Consider the following 21182-nt stretch of genomic DNA (forward strand, 5'->3'; position numbering starts at 1 on the left):
CGAATCTGCAGATGAAGAAGAACTTGATTTTTGCATATGCAGCTTTCAACAAACCCTGGATAAGCACTTTCTAAACCCAACACGCCTTTTGAAGTTTTGTTTATGTTGTCAGAAGGATTCCATCTTCGTATTATGCACCGGGCATTGATTGTTATTGCGTTGAAAAGCAGTTGACGACACCAGAGAAGCTTCACACCTAAGCATTGTCTAGGTGTGAGCATGACGTACATACCTATAAATTGCGAATAAAGCGAGCGAGGCGCACAGGGCAATGATCATGTAGTCGTCTCGGGAAACCTGCTAAATCCAGCACTTGAATGGATCTACGAGTTTGCGACAAATCTCCCCCCTTGAGTTGAATCATAATCGGGTACGTTTGAGCTTAAGAAGGTCAGGGGCGAGGAAAAACTTTGATTTCATTTCAGCTTCATCATAATTGTCTCGCTTTGATGCTGTTTTGTTCGTAAATGAAAAGCAGATTGGCGTCGTGCTATCAGTGGCAGACGCTAGGGGCGAAGGAGGCGACCGCGCCCCCCTCTCCCACCCTAGTTATTTGAAAGTAAAAGGGGGAATTTTCTAGCTGAAAGTATTATGAAATGTAGCCTAAAACGATACAACTTTTGTGTAGGATTCCTAATCACGACAACAATATTCAATGAGCACGATGGTAGGATGGGCCTACTGTACTGCAACCTAACAGAATAAAGTTTCATGAATAAACACTTTATATTGCATAAGCTTGCAAGTTTAATAAAAGAAGATTATAATTTCATTTTGATAAACGCATTGGTGGTTTGATCATAGTTAATTTTGATTAGCTTGATATAAAGAAAGTGTCTTCAATTTCCCAATCTAGAATAAGGCCCAATTCACGCTACTCCTTTTTATAAGAAATCCGACCAGACTTTATTCGTTTTGCCCTGTATTCACCTGATTCTGATATGAATCGGATACATTTGAAAATGCGCTTTATAAAAGGATGGAAATGACAGCGGCCTAAGTGCTGCTTTCTATTGTCATTTAAAATCTAGATGCTCGTAAGAAATGGAACCATATTGATTTTCATAATTCTTTGGGCTTGCCAGAGACAACGGCACATTTTCAAGGCACAAATTTGCTTGAATAATGCTCTTCTAGTAGTGGAGTTCCTTGAATTGTAGCTATTCCGGGATATATTACGAAAGAGTTTTTTAGAAGGATACCTTTGATGAATCATCTAATAAACAGCATTGATGAAGCAATTTCAATGAGCGTTGTCCACGTTTTCCGAGCGTATAGAGTGGGTGGTCGCAGCATCACCAGACTCTGTATCCCTTCCACACCCCCCTCCCCCTCCCTACCAACAAGCCAACGAGCAGTGAAGTGTCCGCCACTGCATGCTATGTCAAATTTTATAGAGTAAGTCTGGTAACCGGGTTATCCCAAACCTTTTCATTGTGAAAGAAAGAACTACTGTCCAATTTGTTTATCTATATATAAATTATTAGTTATAATTACTAATAACCAATTTTATAATAAAATAATCTCTTTGTACCTCAAACTTTGAAGTTTGAAAATAGCACAGAAAAGCGGAAACATGTCATGCTAAAGTCTAAAGTACTTTACGTCAGACACCCGTTTCAATAAATAGAAGATGTTAATGCCGCTGTAAGGGAAGATAGTGATTTTGAAATTTTGCAACATTTAGGCAGGATACCTGCAGAAACATGCTGATTTTCTCTAAAGTTGAAAAAGATTCACTCTCTCAATTGGAGAATTATCTATGTGATCATTTTGATGCTTAAAAAATACCTTTGGTTAAAGTTTACAACTAACTCAATCTTGCCCCAGGTCAAACCTCGCTTCGTTTACATTACGATTACCAGCCTTTTAATGTAAAAAAAGAAGTGGGGCTCGAGATGAGACTTAAAAATTCGTTTCTGAATATCACAATACAAACGTGGCTAAAGTTTACATATATTAGAGGGTTGTCTCAGCTTTCGACAAAACTGTTCCAGATACAACAGAATGGTGTTATCTGGACCGTTCGTTGAGGACCGTTCGTTGAGGACTGTTCGTTGAGGACCGTTCGTTGAGGACCGTTCGTTGAGGACCGTTCGTTGAGGACCGTTCGTTGAGGACCGTTCGTTGAGGACCGTTCGTTGAGGACCGTTCGTTGAGGACCGTTCGTTGAGGACCGTTCGTTGAGGACCGTTCGTTGAGGACCGTTCGTTGAGGACCGTTCGTTGAGGACCGTTTGTTGAGGACCGTTCGTTGAGGACCGTTCGTTGAGGACCGTTCCTTGAGAACCGTTCCTTGAGGACCGTTCCTTGAGGATCGTTCCTTGAGGACCGTTGCTTGAGGACCGTTCCTTGAGGACCGTTACATTTACCATCAATTTCATATTCAACGTGAGACTTGGGGGTTTAAAATTTTATTTTCATTCATTCAGTGTCACATTGTATTAATTATTGACTGGCCTAATATACGTGGGATATGTAGCTGTGAAACTGTGTTTTTGGTGGTTTTTTGTTGTACCACATCTCCTTGCAGTCACACTTAATAATTCCATCTGCCTCCACCATCAGTCATCATCATTATCATCATCATCATCATCATTATCATCATCATCATTATCATCTTCATCATCATCATCATTATCATCTTCATCATTATCATCTTCATCATCATCATCATCATCATCATCATCATCATCAACAACAAAAGCACAACTACCAGCACAACTAGCTTCTTTATCATAAAATTTCGAGTTTGGTGTCGCGAGGACTACAAATTATCTTCTATGCGTTATCCCTAGGAGGTATATATGGAAAACATACTGGTTGCTGCACAATGGCGAAAAATTGATTGACGAAAAGAAGCCAATAAGAGAGTAAGTCGCAATTATAGCCTTGTTTTCTTTACAGTTGTAGTGTGCCGGGGAAAAACGAATTTATTTTAAAAAAAATTGCTCTCTTATGGACGTCTACCTATGTAAAATATTTGAAATGTTAACTTATTCATGCAGGTTGCATTTAACCTGTAGATCGCTGTAGCTTAGATGTGAAATTTAGACATTCCATTCAAACTTTTTGATTCTTTGCTGACCCTAGGGCGACAATTGATTTTGCTCGTGTTACTAAGAATTTTTCAACAGCTATGTGCTCGTGTTTCTGATTGGCCTATTTCGATCCACAACTGGGTATATATATTTCCTAACGTAGAGTTTTCGGTCTATGTTCTGACGTTTTAAACTCTAAAGAGTGTCAGACAAAAAGCTTTAGTTTACTAAATGTTTGCTTTTTTCAAAGCCATTTTTAAGAATTTTTCTGAAGCAAACATTTGTCAGTTTTAGCTCGAAAAGGATCTTTTTTCAAGGTTTTCTATAATAAACTATATTTCTTTTTTGTATATTATCCTATCCTTAGACGCTTCCAAATTTTTCTATCAATTTGGTTAGGAAAACGAACAAGAGAGAGTTTTCTAATGGGTAAGGCAACGGCTTTGAGTCAAAGAGCATGCGCATAAAACTTGATCATTATTGCGCATGCTCTTGACTCCAAGACGGGCGTTGCCGCACTCATCAAAATCTTTCTCTTCTTCGTTTTCCCAGCACAATAGTGCATAGGTAGCCAGTAACATTTTCCTATTGCTTAAAATTGATATCTTTTAGGTATGGGATATCAGACAACGCAAATTTATCGTTCATTAAAAGACTGCGAAGAAAATGATTGGCAAATATTTTAAGGAGATTCGTTCTTGGAAGGGGACAGAGTTGGTTTGGAGAAACGCTTCAAGTAATACTCTGAAGTAGCGAAGGCAAAATTGATGAAGGGAAATAGAGAAGTGATGTCAAGTTGTGCTTCTCATTCATTGGTTTTGAGACGAAAAACACAAGACTGAGCTGTCAACTGAGCTGCTTTTCAACAGGCATCTTTCCCAGTTTTGATTGGCTCATATGATAGAAAAAGTGTCTTTGCAACTGATAAGGTGTTCGGTTCAATGCTATATTATGTCACTTTTTTCGCTGCTAAAAAGAAGCTTTTTAGCATTTGGAAACATTATATCTCCTATTAACAGCGTGAGTTTTTTCCATATGACCTTAACAACATCAATTAGCATATCGCTTTTCTGAAGCTTAAAAACTCAGATATACTCAACTATTGGTGGGATAATTCAAATTTACAGCACTGTCTAACAGTAAGAGCTTTCTCGATCATCAATTGCTTGAGGAACAGCTGCTATTTGCCATAGTTGCGAGTTTTTAGTTTTCTAATACAACGTTTTGATGATACAATTAATCCAATGTGTTCCGTTAAAGATGGCATTGAAGATGCGGAACAATGTGTTGTCTTGTCATTCATACGATGTTCAGAGACGAGATCTCGAGAGTGTCAACGCAATATTGCTTTCAAATGGCCTAGCAAGCCTATCCAACGATGCTTTAGTTCAAGTTATTTTGTATGAAGATGAAAGGTTACCAAATGTTATTCACAATTTAATTAACAAGACTACGCTGAAAAACATCCACACATCAAACCCGTTTTTGATAACTTGTTTTTGTCCTACCCCCTCGTGAAATATTTGTAAGTTGTTCATAATTTTGATATCTTGAATCTGTGCCAGTTTTGAAATAGGAGAGGCATAGCACAACCGAGAGCTCTGCCTGCAGACTTCAACATCTTAATCCTCTATCTGCATCATTCTGCATCTTTTTTGGGACAGTGCTCGGGACGGTACATTTTGTCTATTTTAGATTGTTATGAGCATGAGTTAAAAAAAGTACTGATCGCTTTGAGGTAGGTCTGCAGACTTCAGGGTGCGTTTACATGTGAAGTATGGGCCAGTCAGTAGTGTGGAGCCAATGTTTGCTGCTGGCTCGTTCAAGCAACTTTACATTGCCATTGTTGGCAGAAACCACACAATAAATTCTCCGTTATCCACTGTGAACATTTAAATAAAATCGAACGATGATCACATGTAAATTCAGTCCCTTTTCTTGACGTACAATCCCCACGTCTTTTCTTCTACCTCGCTCTCTTCGAATTGCTTCCTTTTCCTGCTATTCAACTTAATGGCATTTTTGGTCTCGTTTCCGTGCCTATTCAATTCAGTTCAATGAAGTGTTTATTTTTGTGGAGCCTACACCAACAAATGTAGAAAGGGCCATAGCACTTTCTCTATATTGTATACAAAATGAACGTTTCAATTGTTTTCGCTTGCATGCCTCCTCAATATCAATTTCTTTACCTTCCCGTTTTTTCTAGGGTAAAATCATCTTTCAATGTCTACCTGCTTCTTGTGTAGGAAAATCTTAAGAACATATAATTTAAAGTAGTAAAATTTTGCCAGCATTTATTGAGTTTTCAGTAATCAAGAGGGCTATTGAGGTCACGCAAGAATGCTTGTGTCAAAAAGTAATATCGGTTCAATCGCGGATTTGATTCTGGCAAAACTTAGCCATGATATTGTAGAACTACCCCGCATAAAGAGGAGGAGGAGGCGCAGACCCAATTCGAAAATTAGAAGGAAGGCTGAGCCCTCCTTAGCCGCCCTCTTCTACAGCCCTGAGGCGAGTAAACTTCAATGAAATCCTTGAGAAAGACAGACTGGATCAGTGGCATTCAGTTAGAAAACAATCCATGGGAGCGCGATCAGGTGAGCCACTCATGTGAGTTTAAATGAAGTTAGCGCAAGCCAAAGCATTTCTCTTCCCCGATTCGATATTTGCTTATCTATTCGTCGCATTCTCTTAACAGATTGCAGCAGTATCAAAATTCCTTGCAACTGAAGTACAATAGCAACTAAAGTGATTGTAACCGAATAATGATGCTACAAAAAATTGAATTAAAGTAAAAGCGAACCCATTAGATAATGTTCGCAAGATCTAAGTCATGCGAAGATGTCTTTAGGAAAGTGTGGTTGGAAAAAATGAACTTCGTAAAAGTTATGACACAACAAATGCTAATAACGATTCAATGATGAAACAACAATACATCAATCGATTTCTATAATAACAAAGTTGAATGTATTGGTTTTAGTGAAAGTTAAATGTCACGGTGTTCCAGTTGCCAGCATAATGTTCCAGTTCTGATATTTCAGAATTTGAGTAATAGTCTAGGACCCAGAAAGCAGCCTTGAAGGGCACTATAGAAGCAACAGAATCTGCGAGACTTCCATCGTATGTTATTCAGGTTTACGGGTTTACGGCCATCGGGACGAGACGGGAAGGAGAAGAAGAATAAAGAAGACGCTTTGATGGCGCAATGTGTGTATGTGTGTATGTGTGTATGTATGTATGCATTCTATTAGACATTTATTGTCATTGTTGAAACATGATAGACCAGGACTTCCTGAAATAAGAAGAGTCAGCCCTTTAGGGAAATGGCTCTTGAAATGTTTTTATTCTCTTTGATGCAGCCTTCGGGGCATTGCCAGCTGGATAACAGCACCGTGCTCCTGCAAAGGCTCTAATAGAGGACTCACACCAGCTTGCCATGTGAGGGTTGCTACACCCTCTTCGTGCTCAGCGTAGGCAGCATACCTTCAATAGCCAACATCTAAAAGATGTCATTTGTCCCGAATATATTGTAATCTAGAGATTTTTAGGCATGTGAAGCAAATATATTCTAATGTCGGTACTTGTGGGGATAATACGAGCGCAGCTGCTAAGGACAACCGCGCTTTTATCGCAGCTGCTTTGGTTGATCATTTTCTACTCAGCAGTCAGTTACAGTTTCTCTTAGCGCTCAGTGAAACGGCCGCAAGATGTCGCACGAAGTCCTCAAGCTACTTCTCTTCCTCTGCATGATGTTGATTTGTCTGTCTGTCGAACAAGCGAAGGTAATCTTAAACGTCGTCTGTTTGCATTTAATCTATCGCTCTCTATGCTTCTTGTGTAAGTATATAATATACGTCAAATTGTTGACACTGCTCTTTGCTTTATGAATTCAGTCCACGAACATTAGTAAGGTGTGCGCAATCTAGAGACATCTGTTGTATATTTTCTACAATTTTAGTCTCAGTAAATGAAGTTATTAGAATATTTATTTAAAGGGATTTTTAAAGTGTTTTTTTGTCTAGTTTCGATTTTGTATACATTAAATTATCCTTCATTAAATTCAAGATTTGTTTTACCGACAAATAGCTAAACTGCAAGGAAATGATAATTAGGATATATATTTAGGATATAAACTAAAAGGATATATTTTTACAAATACAATGAATTAAAATAAAGTTTTGTGGAACAATTTAATGGTGAAGCTCTCTAAATAGGTACACTTTGTTATTAAAAGAACAATTTTATAAGAACATCAGCCTCAAAATTTGTCAAAAGTTAAGAACAAATTAAAAACAAGCTTCTGCAGAGACTGAGCTTCAGCAAAATGCAATTTGGAACAACGTTTTATCTCAAAAATGAGGATTTTTGGCCATGTGGGGGCTTTTTCGGTGAATATTCAAACTTTCCGGCAAATGAAGGTTGTCTCACTCACTTTGTTGGCAAACGAGGCCTGAACACGTCCCCAAAGCGAAAAAGCTAGCAATCACACTGCTTACACCCTATTAATATAAGAACAATTCAAGAACAATCCAGCCTCAGATTTTCGAATGAATTGAGAACAGTCAGCTTGAACTTAAATTTACTGGTTCTTATAAAAAAAGTGTAAACAAATCGGAGAATGAGCCTTCCCCTCCTAGGGATCGTACAATAACTTCAAATGGATTTACCAAAAAACTAAATGATTGACGTAGACTTTTCGCTTCTTCCTGCTAAAAGATGCAGCCAAACCACACACTCTGTAATTACACGTCTCCGTGATTTTCCATGCTGTTTGAAAAGCGCTAACATATTAAAACAGTAAGCAGTAAGCACTTTTCGATAAAATGTCTCAAATAAAATCGCCGACAACTCACAATTATTGTTATATCCATGTTTTTAAGACGTCGTTACGCCGCCTATAGCAATTCAATGTAACTCGAATTTAAGCGACTAAAGGCGGGTTTTTACTTCAGCGATTCTTACTTCGGCGAACCCAGTGGCAGTGATCTGCTTCTGGGAGTTGAATATTATTCATTTATTATTTACTCTTATTCAAATACGATACCCTATCAGTTATTTAACAAATTAACTTAAAAAACATAACTAAAGCTGCTCTTCGAAGGGGTCGTGTTTGCGTCGCTCTACCTCAAGAACTTCTTTAATCTTATTTTAGACGGACTCTCGAGGCAGAATCTCGTATTTGTTTTGGGATCTCGTTCCAGGTACTTTCTCTCTGGTACCCAAAAGAATAGATTTAACTTCTCTTGCTACCAGATTCTCAAGAACCAATTAGATGTTTTGTTTTCTTGTCTGGTTTACGTATCTTTCCTATCGGATAGTGATGGTGCGCAGGGACGCCGGAACGACCAAGGGGCAAAAAGGACGGCTTGAGTAAAAGTGCATTTGAAAAGTAATTCCCAGCTCCCAACAATCTTTTCGTAGCTGTCATTTTGTTTCGATCTTCTTTAGGCATCTTGAAAATTGGCTAGATTTCTTTGGCATACGAAATTTTTTTACAAGTTTTGAGAAATGTCGTCATGAACAAGGCAGTACCGTCAGAATTTACTATGAATCTTTTGATAATTACAAACTGCCGATGGCACGTCTTTGAAAAGGGAATTTTGGCTTCTTGTCTCTGCTATCAAAAGGAAGCAGGCTCCCCGCTCCCCTCTTCGGCGTCCTTATTTTCTAAAACAGAATGAGCTAGTATTTATAAAAAGTCAGTTATTGTACAATGATTTGTCTTAACACGCCAACTAGTTAGCAAGAGCAAATTTAACAAAAAGTTAACCAGTGCGCATGTCAATAATGGAAGATTTTGAGTACCACAATTTCAACCAAACTCCACTTCGACACGAACAGCAGAAAACTAAACCGCCGAGCCTTTTGAGTCACTCTTCTTAAGCGCATCAAAATGAAGGGAATTGAGAAAGGAAAACCTTATTCTTTGGAATTGTAACAGAAGTGTACTGTAGTATTTCTGTTCTGTAACGCGCCGCAATCACGTACAGTTCCACTTTTCGTATTACTTTTGAGTGCGTTCCAATTTTAGGAAGAGTAGGGAACGATTTAAAGGCTTCCCGTGTGAATGCAACCCCTAAGCGGGGCCTTGGACTATAGTTGTTATCACTTCAAATCTTTGATGAAATTTTGATTTGAATTTCTGTTGGTTTTGAATATTTCAATCATCACGAATTGCAGATTGCTCTGATGAACAGTTATTTTTCCTGTTATTTTTGCAATTTTGCATCACTAACTCTGCATAAATATTGCAATGTTCTATCACGAAACCTATTGAATTGTTAGCCCTATCGTGAAATATCCATACAAAAGGGCAAAATTAAATTGTGATATTATAAAACAGTTCATCGTAATCTCTTATTTGATAGGATTCATGAAATTTGATATGCGACTAAGTGCGTGGAGCTTTTGGTTATTTCTTTTGTCATTTATAGATACATTGTCAACAGAGGTCCTAACACTGATCCTTGAGGGACACCAATACCAATTTCTTTCCAGCCACCGAAATGGTTGTTTTTTAATTCTTTGCTTTTATTTGACAGGTAGAATTGGTTGAGCTGCAGGGTATTTTAACGAAATTGATATGCGTGTAATTTTGCAATTAAAAGCTCGTCGTTTATGCTATCAAAACCTTTTGACAGTTCCATGAATACGGCTCCATGAAATTGTCAAGGCTATTCTTACAGTTTTGTAGAAAGTTGAATGAAAACTTTTTTTTTAATTTCAATCTTAGAGTTTTTTGCAATCCGTGGTTGCTTAAAAAAGATATATGAATAAATGAGCTATATATGAATATGTATTATATGCCTTGGCATACTGAATAAATATAAATGGTAACATGGCTCTGGCGAAGGCTTAGAAAGCCAAAACAGAAGAGACAACTACCCTGGCTACGGTGAGATCTCCAGGGGTGGCTTCAGAAGTCATCGGCCATTTCATTGGTCCGTTTGGCTCAGTGCAATGATCGTAGCTTTTGATGCAGTAAACTGCCTCTCGATTCCCACCAGGTGCAGAAATTTTTCGATTGGGCAGCACCCTTGTAGAAATAATTTCCTTCTGTCAGCTTTGGCTTACTGAATAAATATATCTACCAAGTTCGATACAATTAGGCAGCACCCTTGTGGAAAGAATTATTTTCCTGTCAGCCTTTGCTTTGTGATTATATATCTATGGTTAAAATGGCTCTGACGAAGGCTCAAAGCCGAAACAGGATAAACAAAAACAGCCTTGGCTACGGTGAAATCTCCAGTGCTGGCTTTGGAGATTCTTCGCTCTTTTCATTGGGCCGTTCGGCTCAGTGGAATGAGCATGGGTTTTTGAAGCAGCAAACTGGAGTTCGATACCGGCATTATTTTAGCTTTTTTTGTATTATTCTCATTTGGATGTCAATTGCCATGCTTCAGTTTGGTATTTAAGTCCTTATGTGCTTCTTTGATGCCATTGGAAATAATAGAGAAGAAGGAGTTCTGTAGTTTTGGCTTCTGCACGAAGTGTGGGTCCCTTGACTCAGATCGGGATTATCTTGCTTACTTCGTATGCTGTTTTCATGCTGTTCTCTAATCCCGTCCCTCCCTCCCCTTTTGATATCAAGCGTATTGTGTTTCTCCAAATCCCTATTTATTCTATTTTATTAGGCTAGGTCCTGTTTGCATCACGGGATTCATTTCGAAGTTCTTGTTTTTTTTCGTTTAGGAAAGACTAGGCTCTTAATTCAGTCATGTTTTCTCTTCCCCTGTTATATCTTAGGTATCTAAGGCAGGACTGGTGCATCGGCTCTATGGTGGAGAAAAGTGAACTTTTCTGGTCCATTCCCTGCCCAGAACTTTAAGCTGCTTGTACTTGAGTCTTTTAAGCTATATCAAAGGTTAGGATTCTGTTTGGGTTAGGTGAAGCAACTTGTGCCGATGCACCAACGGCCCAACGTTGCTTCCTGTGATGAGGGAATGTAGCCTCAAGACCTGATTTGATGAGGGATGTGGCAACGTCTTCTGGGGGAGCATTTTTATTTTAATTGATGGAATATATATAATATATCTATAGTGCTGCCCATATCATATCGAACCACTCTTGGTCGGAATCGAACTCTAGTTTGCTGCTTCAAAAACCAACGCTCGTTGCTCTTAGCTTTTTATTTAAAGGTATCCATTAGTCAGAATTACTTTTTCAATTTTTGCAGGGATCAGACAAAACCGACTCTACCAGAAATAGGCAGGAGGGTGCAAATGATGTTTTGGGTCCTTTGCCGACCAACCCTCCAGGCGTAAGTCGAGATTTATCCATGAGACCGGATCCTATGAGGTCTAGTGATACTGCGAAACCCTCTTTGAGTCCAAGCAGGACAGTGCTCGCCTCTCTAAATTCAATCACCACTGAGTCGCAGACTTCACTGACACAAGGTTTTCTGCCGTCTTCTTCATTGCTTGACAACTTTCAATCAACCTTGATTGAATTAACCTTGCTTTCAAATGCGTCCATAAGTATCTCGACAAATACTTTTGCACCATCTGTCGTTTATCCGTCAGAAAATCTTATGGCAGTATCAGCTGGTTCATATGCAACAGTTCAAGCTACATCAGCCATAGGTCCGTCACCAGTAGTTTTGCCTTCAGAAGTTGCGTCAGCAAAAGCTTTGTCAGCAGGACTTGCGTCACCAGAAATTTCGTCACCAAGATATGTTTCGCCACGGTTTGCGTCAGCGGAAGCTGCGTCATTTTCACCAGGTAATGTGTCACCAGAAATTTTGTCATCAGGACATGCTTTGTCATGGTTTGTGTCTGCAGAAGTTGCGTCATCGTCTCTGGTTATAGCATCACCAGGAATTCCGTCACCAAGACATGTTTCGCCATCGCTTGCGTCAGCAGAATTTGCGCCATCGCCTTTTGATGTCACGTCACAAGGAGTTTCGTCATCAAGACATGTTTCGCAATGGTTTGCGTCAGCGGAAGCTGCGTCATTTTCACCAGGTAACGTGTCACCAGGAATTTCGTCACCAGGACATGCGTCCCCATGGTTTCCATCAACAGAAAATGCTTCATCGTCACTAGGTATTTCATCACCAGAAAATTTGTCAACAGGACATGTGTTGTCATGGTTTGTGTCTGCAGAAGTTGCGTCATCGTCTCTGGTTATTGCATCACCAGGAATTCCGTCACCAAGACATGTTTCGCCATCGCTTGCGTCAGCAGAATTTGCGCCATCGCCTTTTGATGTCACGTCACAAGGAGTTTCGTCATCAAGACATGTTTCGCCATGGTTTACGTTAGCAGAAGTTGCGTCATCATATTTTGGTATTGCATTACCAGGAATTTCGTCACTAAGACATGTTTCGCAATCGCTTCCGGCAGTAGAAGTTGTATCATTGCCAACGCGTAATGCGCCACTAGAAATATCGTCACTAAGACAAGTGTCGCCCTCGCTTGCGTCAGCAGAATTTGCGTCATCGTCTCCGGTTATTGCATCACCAGTAATTTCGTCACCAGGACATGTTTCATCGAGTGTTGCTTCACTAGGGGTTGCACCAAATGGGATAACATCAATTCAAACTGTTTCACCACAAAGTTTTTCAGCACGTTTTTCTGCTATAGCTGCATCAAGCCATACTAGTTCTCTAGACAACTACTTAAGGAGCCCAGAAATTATACATTCCACTCAAAGGAAAGCATTACAAAACGGTGAATTTGGCAGCTCTTCTTTCGTTCTATCGACAGCTGCATCAACACACAACACCCCACTGACAGAAAGAAGGTTGACACCGACGTTAACACCGAGTAGACCAGTGTCTTCAGTACGATTTGAGGAATCTTCTTCTTTGCAAGCGTTTTCAAATTCAGAATTGGTCGGGTTTAAAACGGACAGCTCTGTAATTGAACATGAAACGTGGGTAAGTTCCGAGCTTCTTTCAGTCAGCAAGTTTGATTTACAGGCTTCAAAGAATTTGGTCTCTGCTACGAAGTTTCAAAGCATGTACTGGGAGCCTTTTGCTAAAGCTGGCTATTCCCCGTTGCCAACTAAAACGTTAAAGATCCAACATTCAACTGTAAATGATGTAATCGAAAGCAACAATGCACTGATAAGCTGTAACCTAACTGCCTTTCCTTTAGAAGAAATCTTACTCAAAAACCAAGATTCAAGAATGAATTACAGCGTTGCAAATAAAAGTATGGTTTCTACTCAGATGCAAGAACAATGTTTTCTAAAGGAATGTAGTCCAAAATGTACTGGAAAGTTACGTTGCTTGCTTGCTTTTGCTTCAGTCCAATACACAAATAAAAGTATGCAGGTTATTTGTGCAGAAGTGAATGCTAGTATCTCGCTGAAAAACGTGCACTATGAGGGTAATACTGCAAAAAAGTGTGGCTGCTTCTTCCGCCGTGCAATCTCATTCGAACTTGATTCTCATAAGCATTGTTTAGATGAAATGCATTGCTTTCAGGGACTGGCTTCGCTACTGCCTCGAGTTTTGCATCTAATTGGAACAGTATCAGCAAGCAGTCTCTCCCTTTTGGTTGCTGGGAGACATAAAGAACAATTGATATTTTCATTCATTGCAAATACTGTTCCAGCTGCAAGCCTGATTAGTACAGTCATTCCCTGCGTCGTGCAGATAATAAGTAGCAGCTTAAAACCTGACACATTTCTTTGCATCATGTTCTCGGTGGCTCCTTTCTTCAGCTTCAATGTTTGGCTCTTTACCATCCTCTATGTAAGCATTTTGATATCTATTGAATGGCCGGGCAATAATAATGCATTTAGGCAGACTCTGTTAAGAAGAACAAAGCTTTTTATGCTTAGCATTGCTTTTCTGTCCACTTTGCTTTGCCTTGCTGTGTCCAACTTTTCATTCTCTCCTTGCAGTCCTAGTAAGGCCACACCTATTTCTGGGCAGGCAATGATCTTTTTCTACATCTACTCTGTTATTGCTTGTATTGCCATGATAGCTCTTCAAATGAAAGCACTTTTCCGACAGCAGGTATTGTGTCTCACAAAAGTTCATCCAACTGATTTTCAAGTTCAAATGCATGAAATACCAGCTCCAATTTTTTATGCGAGGCAACAAAGTGCAGAGCTGCTTACCAAGGACACACACCTTTCTCTATTGTCTTCAGTTATGCTGTCAGCATTTTTCTGTATATTGTGGATTCCTTTTCTTTTGGCCCAAAGTAAGAATTTTGTCTCATCGGTGAAAATTGCTGAAATTTTTGTGATTGCGGCAGAGCTTCTTGGCTACGCTATGGCTACCATTGCGCCGACCGCAATCATGCTCACCTGCTTCATTGTTTCGCGACGCTGTCCGTCTGACCAATCAGCTTTCAGAGTATCTTTGTCAAACTGCTCAGACGAGAATGCAAACGAGGATGTTTAGATAACGAACAATAACCACTGGTACTGTTTCATCTATGACATCGCCTTTGTAAGGGAACGATTTAAATACTTCTGATGATCTACTGGCATTGTAGAGTGTAGTTTTGCGAACTTTTTTTAGAGAAAAAGAGTAATTGTTAATTGATCGGATAACTTGTAGTTGAACTGACTTGCTAACGTTCTATGTTTTTATTGACAATATTTTTAACCTTTTTTGTAACTTTTAAGACCAAGGTTGTCGCTGGTTCATTGTTATGTAATTTGCTACTTGTATGATAATGGATGGAGGTTAAGGGTAAAAAATTTGGTTTATTTTTTGTACCGACCTCTTTATCAATTGGTAGTAATCACACCTGCCTGATAACTGCGCGTTATCACATATGCCTGGTTGCTGCGCCTTGACAAGCAACACACAGAAGTTATTTTATTGCAGAATTTTATTTTTCTTAAGGAAAAATGCTAGAGAGCTACTTTTTAGGAACAGAAAAACGTAACATAGGATAGCATTTAACAACAATAGGTGCCTATTGTCGAAAATAACAATTTCCACTCTTTCTTTAAAAAAAGGCTCCTCGAGTAGTTTCTTAAAGGCTCTTGCGCAACCGGCATGCTTAGCGGCAGCTGTCTTGAGAAATTCATTTTGTTTGTATTTTCTGGCAGTACGATATTAGGCCAGTTTTGAAAATATAGTCGTAAAGCATCTTTAGCCCAAATCCAGAACACGTGGAGACAGGGCATTTCCAGTCACCGCTGCCAAATTGTGGAATCGCCCATCTCTTGAATTCTTAACTCGCAGAGCATGGATATTTTCAAGTCGAGATTAAAAACATTTTTATTTTCTATTACTTTTTAATTGTATTTTTCTATAACTTTCTTCTTACTGCTATGAAAATTTTTATTTTTTTTCAAATATATGTCTTAGGTCTTGGTCTTGTACAATGCTAAAGAAGACATATTTGATAAATTTTGGTGCTTTATGAATATATGATTTTTAATTAATATTATCATGCCGGTTGAGCAAAAGTTTTTAAGGTAAAGGGTGATTAGAATTACGGTTTCTCAGTTTTCTTGCATCTTAGGGCTAGGTTTTTTTAAAGCCAATTTCTTATGAGAAATGACTCTTTCTCGTATGATAAAACTGTTTAAGCTTTTTGTAAACATATGCTTTGAAAAAGAGCCAAACCGAATAAGAAAACCGCCACCAGCTTTGTACCTTTGGTGTTTCTTTCTTTAGTTAAGACAACCTCAAATCTGCTTAGTAACATTTCAGTATCAAAACAACAAGAATAATAGCGATGTCTCCTTTTACAAAGGGCTTGGTTTCAAAGACATTTTCTGTAGCAATTTTAAATTTGATTCACTGATGATGAAAATGGCAACTAGGTGCTCAGCCTTCACATTTCTGCAGACGAATTTCCAGCGCCCTAATTATAACTCCTAATAATAGTCCGCAATTGCAACAACCTCCGGGTACAAATCTCCAAAGTTCACTAAGCTAGATTTCCACAATCCACAGATTTTCTACTGCTAAAACGATAAGTTTCGTGTTTAAATGTGATACAATTTTTATCCCAGTTCCAATTAACGCCCAGGGCATATAAATAAAGTATGCGATAATTGCCACAAGGATACATTGAATCTTGAATCAGAACGAGGGTGACTTTTGTTGGCTTCTCAAAGCGAAAATGGCGTACCACGGGCAAGGAGGATATGGAGGTTATGGACAGGCACCGCCGCAACAAAGCTACGGCTATGGGGAGTATCGTGGCCACCAGCAGCAAGGCTACGGACAAGCACAACCTCAAGGTGAGTTTTTCCACCCAGTGTTAATGTTTACATCGCATTTGCACGATCCGTTTGTTGTGTTGCCTCATTCAATATCGAATTCGGACATTTTTAATCTTATCAAATGCAAAAGAAAAATAAACTATTTTTTCAACAAATCTAAGTACAGTGTGTATCTCTTGTAAAAAATAGTATCAAATGATGATAATAATGATATAGTTAAGAGCGGGTAGCGTGTATTAATTGTGCCACTGTCAATGCTCAATTTTCAGGAATTTCTCACAACAGAACAGGGCTCACTATATAAATAAAAGATGACTATTGGTCGAATCGCTTGAATCGCAATTAAAAGAATCACCAGAACCACAAATTGAAATATATATGATAAAAGATGTAGCTTTATCAAAATATTATAGAAAATATCAAGATACAGATTTATATTTTCTTGAATGTTATTCGTTGTATTCCCTAGTAACTGCCTTACTTTGTTCAATAACTTGATCCAAGGGCTTGTGCTTGTACCAAAATTCTTCTTCTGCTGACAAGGAACACTGCTGAATAAATTCATATCTATCTCAAGTCTCTGAGGAGTCTAATCTTTCTCACAGTTTTGAATAAAGATTCCTCTTCAACATTATTGAATACTTTTGTTAGGAGTAGCATTCATGCAGACTTGACAAATAGAGGAGATTTAGAGTATTTGCACTGGTGCAGACTTTCTTGTATCCACTTATTTCGCAAGACTTGTGCCTTATTTTACACATCAAATCGGGCATATGACCTAGATAGCTCCTTGTAAGTTCTTTTCATATGTCTGACATTTTCATCTGTCAAACATATTAAAATTCGAACTACTTACTGTGTGTAGTTTTCCTTTTTGTAAAAAGATAATTGTTATTAGTGGTTCATGTATTATATATAAATGTAGTTGAATGTTTAAGTTGAGTATTAAAAACTATTTGTCTTTAGAGCCAAGAGCTGTCTTTCCATGATTTTAAGGAACAAATCACAACTATGCCTTTTTCATCATATGTCTTTGCATGGTAGACATTGAATCAGTTTGATCATGCGAGACATGCTACCATTATTCTGTCAGTATCCTAGCAAGCACTTTAGTGTACAAATAATTAAAATTCAATTTGAAGCCATTGTGCCAAAGATATAAGATTGCAAAAAGGTGATTCCCTAAAGAAGTGTCAGCATCCTGGATACTAGAGAATAAGTACAATTGTGGAGCATACTGGATACAATTTCCTCTATTTGGAAAGTCTGAATGCAGGCTAAGTTTGGAAAAGTAAGGACATGTTTTACTAATGATTCACAAATCCCCTTTTGTGCCCAAGGAAATACTTTGAAAGAAATACTTTGAATTCATTCAAATTAATCATCAGAAAATATCAGTTGTAAGTAACAATTCCCCCAGCTTGTCAATTGCTGCCTCTTCAGGGCTTTCCTGTGGTAAGAGTGGTGTGGGCAAATCAAATTTACCTGATAACACAGAACAATAGAGTTTAAATGCTAAACTTAACAAAACTTTCAAAATGAACAGAATACTTCATTGTATATTTATATTTATGTTTCCCTGGCCGAGTTTCTAGCTTTTAACAGCTTTATGAAAAAAAGCTAAGGGCAAACATTTTTGACTAACAAATAGCAAAGGGCAATTGATAATGTGTTATTCCATTAGAAATTAGGCCTTGTTCCCATTTTTCCTTTATCGTACAAAAACGGAGCTGCCTGAATTGTTTCTCATTTTGTTTTCCCATTGTTATGCTCAAAAACAAAGACATTTGATCATTCAAAAACAGAATCATTTGAGAATGAATAATTTGAATGGGAACAGCAAAAAAGGAGTCATTGGAGAACAGAGTCATTTCAAAACAAACTGTTTTAATGAGAAAATTGAAGACAGAGTCATTTCAAAACAAAATTTCTTCATCTTTAATTTCAAGACAAGCTCAAACAAAGGATATGAAAGCAGACAAGACAGTGTAATGGGAAAATTTTCTGTTTTGTTTTGACCAAGACCATGTTGGCTTGAGCAATAGGAATGGCTCAAGAAAATACAGAAACCAAATGGTCAGAAAATGGAGACCTATGAAACAAGGATTCAATGTCAAACTGTTTCCAAAAGAGTTTCTCAAGTGGATTGGCCTATCAGTCTCTGATAATTGCTCTCTGCAAGAGAAATATTGATCACTGGACGCACAACTAATCATTCCCGAATGAAACATCTGTGCATGCCTGCCAAGCCCCCCACTGAAAGTCCTGCTCTTCTTTAACATAGTCCTTAAAAGTCATCCATGTTAATAATTTCAAGCATCAAAAAGTCTTTGTCCATTTCATTTGTTTTTGTTGGATCAAGCTCTTTGTTGGATCAAGTTTAGGCTGTTCAGGGCTTGGAAAGCTTCAAAATAGCTGGGGCTGACAACAGCCAACCTCTATCATTTGGATGGCCAATGTATCAAATTGCCTGTTTATCTTGATTTTCTGTTTATCATTTTTCTTTTCTGGTTCTTGTCTGTAGAGGTAGCTCTACTATGAGAGGTACATCTACAATGTTTTCAGCTTACACACTCGATTTTTCGTATTTTGTGATACTCCCACCCACAAAAGTTATAAAATTATACAACCTTTTTTTGTCTCTGAAGAAGAATAAAAGTAGAAGTGAAGGTCAACAAAAAATTGTTTTGCCTTAAGGGCTACACATTTCATTTAACCACTTAGAATCTTTCTGGGTCTCGTTTGCTGTGACATGTGCCATATGACAGGATAAACTCATTAAAATATTGCTTTAACTACTTTTTCTTGCTTCCAAAACCAGTGAGTTGCGTTTTCCAGCATCATCAGAGATGTTTTCAACTCCAAAAGATTCACAGCTGCTCTGCCAAGAAACACAATTTTTGACAAAAGCATCCTAAAAAGTTAACAATATTGCAACAGCTGTTTATGACTAAGTAAGGCTCTTGGCAAGATTATTATCACTTGGAAAGTCTCAACGCAGGCTAAGTTTGGACAAGTTGCAAACAGTTTACCCGAATATTTTTCAACTTTTTCTCCAACTTTTCAAACCTTAAATTAGGGGTTCCGCTAATATGTGGGGCGGCTTATACGAAGATTTTTTTGTAGTAGCTAGTTTGAATTATCCTTGATAGATTAACGTGCAATGACAGTTAATTTTTCTCATATATTTTGGTATCGTGCAAAAATTGTTTGTCTGGAGGTTTTTGTGCTAATATTTTTTTCCGAACTTTTCGGTTCGAAAGTTTTAGGTGTTAGTTGTGTCAGCTGAGCTACCTGAATTAGGTATAATGATGCAAGTTAGGTATGCAACTTTGATAGATCACCAACACTGTTAAAACATTCACTAGATAATCCTGTCACTTTGATCCTACATTATTCTGTCATAAACATGCTTGATCTACTCAAGAACGTTTTTCATGTCAGTTTGTTTACTGTTCGATGACCATACACCCCCGTTTCTTTCCTTTTCAAAGGATATCCTGGTCAGCAAGGAATAGTTTCAGGTGCCCCTCCAGGGGCCGATCCAACCCTTTGGTCGTGGTTCACCACTGTTGACAGGGACAGATCTGGCCAGATTTCAACTGAAGAGCTGCGGCAGGCACTAATGAACAACAATTGGAGTCACTTCAATCTAGAAACATGTCGCCTTATGATAGGTTTGTTTTTATGTCCCTTGCAAGAAATCGTTGTTGCTGCAAGTCATAGTTTCGTATTTATTCACACATATTTCGTTTGTATAACTCGTACCTATAATCTTGCTCTAGGCAGGAGGTTCAAAGGGGTCTATGCGAATAACATCAAAATGATATCTTATGATCTAAAAATTGTACTTGTGTTGACATCACCGCTAATTACTAGTAATATGTTCACTTGGAGCCTGACTATAATATTCAGTTTTTTGTCAATCTACAATCTACAATTATTAGGTTTTTTGTAATTAATTGTTTTGTTCAATGCAGTCAAAAGGGTGTCCTTTTTAGTCAATCTACAAGATAGCTATCAGGACCCGCCCCACCTTTTGCGAATACACAGCCGAAATCCAGCCCAAATCCAGAACACGTGGAGACAGGGCATTTCCAGTCACCGCTGCCAAATTGTGGAATCGCCCATCTCTTGAATTCTTAACTCGCAGAGCATGGATATTTTCAAGTCGAGATTAAAAACATTTTTATTTTCTATTACTTTTTAATTGTATTTTTCTATAACTTTCTTCTTACTGCTATGAAAATTTTTATTTTTTTTCAAATATATGTCTTAGGTCTTGGTCTTGTACAATGCTAAAGAAGACATATTTGATAAATTTTGGTGCTTTATGAATATATGATTTTTAATTAATATTATCATGCCGGTTGAGCAAAAGTTTTTAAGGTAAAGGGTGATTAGAATTACGGTTTCTCAGTTTTCTTGCATCTTAGGGCTAGGTTTTTTTAAAGCCAATTTCTTATGAGAAATGACTCTTTCTCGTATGATAAAACTGTTTAAGCTTTTTGTAAACATATGCTTTGAAAAAGAGCCAAACCGAATAAGAAAACCGCCACCAGCTTTGTACCTTTGGTGTTTCTTTCTTTAGTTAAGACAACCTCAAATCTGCTTAGTAACATTTCAGTATCAAAACAACAAGAATAATAGCGATGTCTCCTTTTACAAAGGGCTTGGTTTCAAAGACATTTTCTGTAGCAATTTTAAATTTGATTCACTGATGATGAAAATGGCAACTAGGTGCTCAGCCTTCACATTTCTGCAGACGAATTTCCAGCGCCCTAATTATAACTCCTAATAATAGTCCGCAATTGCAACAACCTCCGGGTACAAATCTCCAAAGTTCACTAAGCTAGATTTCCACAATCCACAGATTTTCTACTGCTAAAACGATAAGTTTCGTGTTTAAATGTGATACAATTTTTATCCCAGTTCCAATTAACGCCCAGGGCATATAAATAAAGTATGCGATAATTGCCACAAGGATACATTG

At 38.1% G+C, this 21182-nt stretch overlaps 1 protein-coding gene and 1 long non-coding RNA gene across 3 annotated transcripts; both read left to right on the forward strand.

Annotated features, from left to right (window-relative positions):
• Window positions 1-2295: 2295 nt before the first annotated feature.
• LOC148960187 (uncharacterized) lies at window positions 2296-7038 on the forward strand. Its single transcript, XR_016145321.1, has 2 exons — window positions 2296-2872; window positions 3653-7038. It is a non-coding gene; the product is annotated as an uncharacterized LOC148960187 (long non-coding RNA).
• An 8072-nt stretch (window positions 7039-15110) lies between these two features.
• Window positions 15111-21102, forward strand: LOC148960188 (uncharacterized). 2 transcript variants are annotated; one of them, XM_089116227.1, is made up of 3 exons: window positions 15117-16207; window positions 19684-19866; window positions 20170-21102. In XM_089116227.1, the coding sequence occupies exons 1-3, from the start codon at window positions 16087-16089 to the stop codon at window positions 20325-20327; spliced, it is 462 nt and encodes a 153-aa protein (XP_088972353.1). In that variant the 5' UTR covers window positions 15117-16086; the 3' UTR covers window positions 20328-21102. The 2 variants fall into 2 exon arrangements, with proteins under 2 accessions (XP_088972352.1, XP_088972353.1); XM_089116226.1 differs by lacking the exon at window positions 20170-21102 and having other exon boundaries at window positions 15111-16207; window positions 19684-20163.
• Window positions 21103-21182: the final 80 nt, after the last annotated feature.

This window comes from Rhopilema esculentum, chromosome 5 (genome assembly GCF_057945365.1).
Source record: "Rhopilema esculentum isolate cy_ngs chromosome 5, ASM5794536v1, whole genome shotgun sequence".
NCBI lineage: Eukaryota > Metazoa > Cnidaria > Scyphozoa > Rhizostomeae > Rhizostomatidae > Rhopilema > Rhopilema esculentum.

Excerpts from the sequence above, each read along its gene's own strand:
- LOC148960188 (XM_089116226.1), top strand. The coding sequence starts at position 16,087 with ATGGCGTACCACGGGCAAGGAGGATATGGAGGTTATGGACAGGCACCG. Across the intron at positions 16,208-19,683 it reads CGGACAAGCACAACCTCAAG|GATATCCTGGTCAGCAAGGA; the intron begins GTGAGTTTTTCC and ends TCCTTTTCAAAG.